The sequence below is a fragment of the Osmerus mordax genome, chromosome 2 (assembly GCF_038355195.1).
Source record: "Osmerus mordax isolate fOsmMor3 chromosome 2, fOsmMor3.pri, whole genome shotgun sequence".
NCBI lineage: Eukaryota > Metazoa > Chordata > Actinopteri > Osmeriformes > Osmeridae > Osmerus > Osmerus mordax.
In genome coordinates, this window is record NC_090051.1 from 1,424,490 (window position 1) to 1,431,686 (window position 7,197).

The window sequence follows — 7,197 nt, forward strand, 5'->3', positions numbered from 1 at the left end:
CTTGCGCTCTTTGTAAATACGTAAATAGGAAGGTATAGTTGATGACAGTGATTGGTTGAACGGTAAGGTTATTTAAAGCTTGCCTTGTACTCAAATATATATTGTTTTTCATTTTGAGTCAGCTCTGTGCGAAACCTGTACTCGTATTATGGTGACATCATGTGGTAGGTTTGTCGAAGAGATGAGAATATACTACTGTATAATGCAATATTTATTTTACAGCCTTACAAACCAAGTCCATACGAATCCATAAAAATGAATCATTACAAATATAATGATACTTAAGAAGATTAAATAAGTAAATTGCACGTGGTAGATGTACAAAAAACATATCAAACTTTACACCCTAATCTTATAAGAGTGATTAAAGCAGCAGGCAAAACCAGCACCATGTCGTGTTAGACCAGCCACGTCATGTTAGACCAGCCACGTCATGTGACACTCAAAGTGGAGTTCTGGGAAGACTGTGCTGTGGAAGGCGTGGAGCTGGTGGGGGTGCTGCTGTTGGAGGCCGTGCAGTAGAACATCTCCACGCCGTGGGAGCAGTCCTGGGGGTAGAGGCCAGTCATGATCAGGCCAGTCACCATGACAAACACACCCAGCAGAAGGATGATGGAGGGGACCAGGTTCTCGCCCTGGAACCAGCGTCTGGAGGACAGTTTGAGGAAGCAGGCGGACGGGATGATGAAGATCAGAGGGGTAGCGCTCAGAACACCCTGGCGGGGAGGAGAGAAGAGTTTGAAAAAAAGAGTGAAAACCAGGAGAGCCAAACCTTCTTACATTCCCCTCACGCGCTCCAAGTTGAAACTGCATGCAGGACGCCAACATTGATCATTTGAAACCATTCCACATCTATCTAAGCCCCTTACACTGTAATGTGATGCATTTTGGTCATCAAAATAATACTCTGGCAACCATTCAGAGGACGCCTGACTTACGTTTAACTCCAGAACAAACCCCAGGCAGTCATACACCAGGGATACCGCTGTGCACACTGATACAATGAGAAAAGTAACAGCAAAATGGGCAATGGGGGACAAAGGTCCACTACAGAAGACATTGGACACCACCTGTGAAAAACAACAATGGGAACTGCTCTGAGTACAAGTGCATTTCAGTAAGTGAAGAGAGTTCTGGAATACACTGCATGGCAATGCAGACAGTGTTCCCACTGCTGCCTCCACTGGCCGCAACTGACAGTCAAGTACAGTATGCGTTGACCTTCACATGCAGCACAGTATCTTGCTGAGATGATTTACCTCTCTGGTCACGAAACACTCCAGAGGAAAGGTGGTTATGATGCTAACCCCGTAGCAGAAGCGGCCAAAAGTTGCCAGGTTGTCATTCCGGCAGTAGTTCTCAAAGACATCCCCTGAGCATACGCCAGTCCAAGACAGAAAATAGAGGTCGAGAAAATAACACCTTACTGCAGATGTACCAAGTCGAATAATCATCCAATCCAATCAAACTTTATTGTACAGCCCTTTTTTGACATTATCACAAAGGGAATCCCAGTTGCCCAGTAATGCACTGCATTGAGATGTAAACACAGGTCCAAACAGGAGGTCAACATGTTAACCTATGGACTGTGGTCATTCTAAATGAGAGAGGCTATCTTACCCTGTGTGTAGCCTGTGAAGGTAGCGTAGCCTGCAGTAGCAAACAGAGCGCTGACCACCAGGGCGGAGCCCACGGACACATGAGTGACCCGAGACCAGTTAGCCAGACTGGGCTCCTCCAGGGATCCATAGATCAGGAAGCTGTTGTGGTGGCAGATGAAGGCTGCAACACACACAGGCAGAGAAAGCGGGGCTTGTCCTTAATATCCTGCCAAAGCAAATTCCTTGTCTGTGCAAACTTTCATGGCGAATAAATCCCTTTCTGATTCTTTCTGATTCTGATATACATGTGTGTGTATGCTTAGGCCTTGTTCTGTATTCAGACTCTGTCTTTGTGTGTGTGTGTGTGTGTGTGTGTGTATGTACTCTAAGATACAATGTGTGACATACTCTGTGATACACTTAAAAACTCTGAATGGTTTTCCAAGGGTAATTTCTTTGCTCACAAAAAGACATAACACAGACTACTTGAACCTCCTTTAGTCACCAAAAGACATAACACCGACTACTTGAACCTCCTTTACTCACCAAAAGACATGACACCGACTGCTTGAACCTCCTTTACTCACCAAAAGACATGACTCCGACTGCTTGAACCTCCTTTACTCACCAAAAGACATGACTCCGACTACTTGAACCTCCTTTACTCACCAAAAGACATGACTCCGACTGCTTGAACCTCCTTTACTCACCAAAAGACATGACTCCGACTGCTTGAACCTCCTTTACTCACCAAAAGACATGACACCAACTGCTTGAACCTCCTTTACTCACCAAAAGACATGACACCGACTGCTTGAACCTCCTTTACTCACCAAAAGACATGACACCGACTGCTTGAACCTCCTTTACTCACCAAAAGACATGACTCCGACTGCTTGAACCTCCTTTACTCACCAAAACACATGACTCCGACTGCTTGAACCTCCTTTACTCACCAAAAGACATGACACCGACTGCTTGAACCTCCTTTACTCACCAAAAGACATGACTCCGACTGCTTGAACCTCCTTTACTCACCAAAAGACATGACACCAACTGCTTGAACCTCCTTTACTCACCAAAAGACATGACACCGACTGCTTGAACCTCCTTTACTCACCAAAAGACATGACACCAACTGCTTGAACCTCCTTTACTCACCAAAAGACATGACACCAACTGCTTGAACCTCCTTTACTCACCAAAAGACATGACACCAACTGCTTGAACCTCCTTTACTCACCAAAAGACATGACACCGACTGCTTGAACCTCCTTTACTCACCAAAAGACATGACACCAACTGCTTGAACCTCCTTTACTCACCAAAAGACATGACACCGACTGCTTGAACCTCCTTTACTCACCAAAAGACATGACACCGACTGCTTGAACCTCCTTTACTCACCAAAAGACATGACACCAACTGCTTGAACCTCCTTTACTCACCAAAAGACATGACACCAACTGCTTGAACCTCCTTTACTCACCAAAAGACATGACACCAACTGCTTGAACCTCCTTTACTCACCAAAAGACATGACACCGACTGCTTGAACCTCCTTTACTCACCAAAAGACATGACACCGACTGCTTGAACCTCCTTTACTCACCAAAAGACATGACACCGACTGCTTGAACCTCCTTTACTCACCAAAAGACATGACACCGACTGCTTGAACCTCCTTTACTCACCAAAAGACATGACACCGACTGCTTGAACCTCCTTTACTCACCAAAAGACATGACACCAACTGCTTGAACCTCCTTTACTCACCAAAAGACATGACTCCGACTGCTTGAACCTCCTTTACTCACCAAAAGACATGACTCCGACTGCTTGAACTGCGTTCCACCGAGCAAACCCCCATGAATCCTGTGTAGGAGCTCTGAAAAAGTCATCAAGATTTATAAATAAGTTACGTGTTACAGAACACTTTAAATAAGCAACACTTTTACAGTAAAAACACAAAGTGGAGACTAAACAATGAATGAGTGTAAATTTGTATAGAAGTTGTGAAACATTTTGCAGTTTTATTAGGGAAAGATGAAAGATTAGCTGGTAGGAAAGTGATGTCTGAGTCGTTTAGGGTGACTGTACTGTACATCTGGGGTCCTAAGGTAGCTGCTCTGATGATGACAATGATGAGGATGGCTAGCGTCAACACCATGGACAACAAGGACACCTGGAAACACAGTGGTAGTAAATATACCTTATACTGGTAGCTGAAGCTATGTCTGTGTGTGTGTGTATGTCTGCATGTGTATGTGTGTATGTGTGTTTGTTTGTGTGTGTGTCTGTGTGTCTGTATGTGTCTGTGTGTGTGTGTGTGTGTGTGTGTCTGTGTGTCTGTGTGTCTGTATGTGTGTGTGTGTGTGTGTGTGTGTGTGTCTGTATGTGTCTGTCTGTGTGTGTGTGTGTGTGTGTGTGTCTGTATGTGTCTGTCTGTGTGTGTGTGTGTGTGTGTGTGTGTGTGTCTGTGTGTGTCTGTGTGTGTGTGTGTGGGGGGGGGGGGGTCGGGGAGGGGTCACATGTGACAGTGTTTGATGTCTTGCCTTCCCCAGCTTGGAGATGTTCCGATACAGCGACAGAGGGAGAGTGAAGAACAGGGTCGACACTAATATGACAAAGTGCCGCTCTGCCAGAATGTGACCTGGGCCGACTGAAAACAAGATCCACACAATAATCATTAACGTGACATCATACTTCATGTAGCATCAAAATAAGTTGGTAGGTGATGTAATGTATGCTCATGCTGGGGAGCGGCATACCTCCAGGTATTCTCAGAAAAACTTTGGTCAGCGTGTCTCCAGTAATGATGTTGTAGCTGACCATAGCTGAGGAAGCCAATCACCCAAGACGTTATATGCAGTTCTAATCAGCTTCTCTAACATTCCCAAAAATATGACTCTCTAAAATAACAGCCTACCTATGAATGGATAGAGGAATTGCAATGCAGACAGCACTAAGAATCCTGGGAAACCGAAAGTGCTCTGGACAAGTGACTGGTAACTCCGTGTCCCTGATAGATTTCCTCCTTTTATCAGCAATATGATGGAAAAGTCTGCAGTGAGGCAAATCACCAATAGTGTTAGTCTTAATGTTTTGATGAATGTCTCTATACAACAAGGTTACACAACCATTTAATGTAGCTACTTACCGGTGATAAAAGCCACCATCACAAGAAGCAAGAGGCCCAGAGGAAGACCAGCCTGGTTGAGAGCATATGGTAAACCTGTATAAACATAATGGAAGCATTATCGTTTTGTCATCATCGAATGAGTCATGAAATGTAAGTGACTTGTTATTGTACAAACGGACGACTTTTTGACCTTGTGACCATGGGAAGAATTTTAAGGCACAAAGGGTTAAAAAAAAAAGAAAGAAAAAAAAAGGGAATTAGAGAAACAGGCGGTGGTCATATGATGAGGAAGAACCCACTACCCTGGGGTTAGTGAAATACAAGTGAAGTGCGGTGAACTCGTTTTAAAAACTATCTTCAAATAATTCTTAAGAAAATGTGCTGAATTTAATCAACATAATGCTTTAGCATTCAAATAATTAATCACTCTTTCTTCTGTCAATCACTACACTAAAATACATAGCCTCTCTATATACTTTGTCTGAAATTGAACATTATTTAGGCCTACCTATTATTCCAGATCCTATTATTGAATTGATGAAATTAAAAGAGGCTGATGTCATCGTACTTCTCCCCGCTTCTCCAAAAACCTTTTGTGGAGAAAGTAATGCTTTCCTGTCGTCATTTTCCAACTGAAAGGTATAGAATTAACAAGGCAAGTTAATGCTTTTTGCGTGTCATTGACACGCAAGATAATGTACAGAAGACTCGCTGGAATATTTATATGAAACAGAAACATTTCACCCAACATATATTATAAACTAACAGAAGTCAAAAATTACCTACCTGGTGAAACATGTTGTGCACCTGTTGGTAACCGCCTGGGAGATCCTGCTACACAGATCCAGTAGGTTTTTCAATCGTTACCAAACATTTTTGACATCCCTCGTTTCGTAGACCTATCTGTCAAAAAATGTATCCTGAAGAAAAAAAAAATGCAAAAACTTAGAATCGGTTCGTTCTCCCAGGAAAAGAATAGAGGACAACAGCGCCGCCGACAGGACCGCTAAAGGTTAGGCCTTCATAGAGCTGTTTAACAGCTTTCGACACACATGCCTAGTGGAGTGAAAATAGCTTTAAAAGATTAATGTTAAGCACTTTCTTTGTTCATTTATTGGTGGAAAAACACAAAACTAAAAGGGAAAGGGAGAAAGTCTTAAGCTATTGTAGGTTGGATAGGCTAGTAGTAGCATACTATGCCTGAGAAATGCATTGAACTATAGTTCAGCATAAACTGCATTTAGTTTAATTCAGCAGTCATTCCATGACCGTAGATTTGACTCAGTTAGCGTTTATGTTTACAGAATGTCATAACGTCAAATGTACTAAAATAAATGCTTTCGTTTTTTCTTATGTCAGCTGACATGGAGATGATCTGAGAAAGTTGGAGGAATTTAGGTAAAAGGATGTTTGTCAGAAGTATAAATACTCTTGCCTACAAATTTCCTACTCCATATTGATCATGTATTGTTGCTATTAATATATTAGCTAAAAGTAAGGTGATAGTCAAAATAATAATTACCAATAGTATGGGGTGATCATTGCAGTATGAGTATTTTGGTATCACATTGTAATAATAAAAACTGTAGGATGTGTCTGCTGTCCAACACGTTTGCATGTCAACACTATGAGGGGCTGGAGTGTCCTTACACAAACACATGAAACACATTCACATATGAAACGTTGACACACAACGTTATATGCTCACATGATGCGAGCATTTAACGTATGTGGATGTGAGTTTTTAGTAGTATGAATGCGTGTGTGAACATTTCACATGTGAATGCATTTCATATGTGTTTGGGTAAGGACAGTCCTCACAGAAACGGTTTATTTCAGTTTATTTCCTAAACGGCCCCTCATACAACACAGTCTATAGCCTAACCCTTGCATTGGCTCAGTCCAGATCACAACGGTGTACTCCATCACAGAGCAGCGTGGCCTCTACACCTTCCTGGGCGAGTCCGAGTAGGGCGGAGGATTCACATGCTGGGTCAGTGGAAAGTCAAGCACAGTGTTAGCAGCAGAAGCCCAGCACAGGGCCCGAATAAGATTGTACTGGGAAAACGTTTGATATTAGTCACAGATAAACTTGTCTTCTTGTCTTTGTATTCAGACCTGGAACTCAGCTCTAGTGACTGAAAGTGACTGCCAGTGGTAGCATTGGTCTAGCCCTGGATTTGGGCTACTGTCTTGTACCAATGAAAGTTCTTAACCCAGGGAGCTCTTTCAAAGCTGCCACACACACAGACATGACACACCAAGCACACATGTTTCAGAAGAATGAGGAGGCATGGTGGAAGTGTAATCACGTTCTTTTGGAAGACAAATGAGAGATGACTGCAAAATGTAGATAAACTGCAGAAACAGAATCCCTTAAAACGTCACTTCGCACTGGGTAGGCATATTGTAGGAGTGAAACATCATGGAAGTCAACAAGTGTGAATTCTGCTG

The 7,197-nt window shown here is 42.9% G+C and overlaps 2 protein-coding genes across 2 annotated transcripts; both read right to left on the reverse strand.

Annotated features, from left to right (window-relative positions):
- Positions 1-199: 199 nt before the first annotated feature.
- slc38a11 (solute carrier family 38 member 11) lies at positions 200-3,780 on the reverse strand. The gene is made up of 6 exons (XM_067259742.1): positions 3,707-3,780; positions 3,419-3,489; positions 1,621-1,782; positions 1,260-1,372; positions 939-1,070; positions 200-716 (listed from the first exon to the last, which is right to left on the reverse strand). Exons 1-6 carry the CDS (start codon positions 3,769-3,771, stop codon positions 432-434), a joined length of 828 nt encoding a protein of 275 aa, XP_067115843.1. The 5' UTR covers positions 3,772-3,780; the 3' UTR covers positions 200-431.
- Positions 3,781-3,832: 52 nt separating this feature from the next.
- On the reverse strand, positions 3,833-5,541 carry LOC136959492 (putative sodium-coupled neutral amino acid transporter 11). The gene is made up of 7 exons (XM_067253839.1): positions 5,530-5,541; positions 5,252-5,375; positions 4,762-4,836; positions 4,531-4,665; positions 4,373-4,438; positions 4,157-4,263; positions 3,833-3,838 (listed from the first exon to the last, which is right to left on the reverse strand). The coding sequence occupies exons 1-7, from the start codon at positions 5,539-5,541 to the stop codon at positions 3,833-3,835; spliced, it is 525 nt and encodes a 174-aa protein (XP_067109940.1).
- Positions 5,542-7,197: the final 1,656 nt, after the last annotated feature.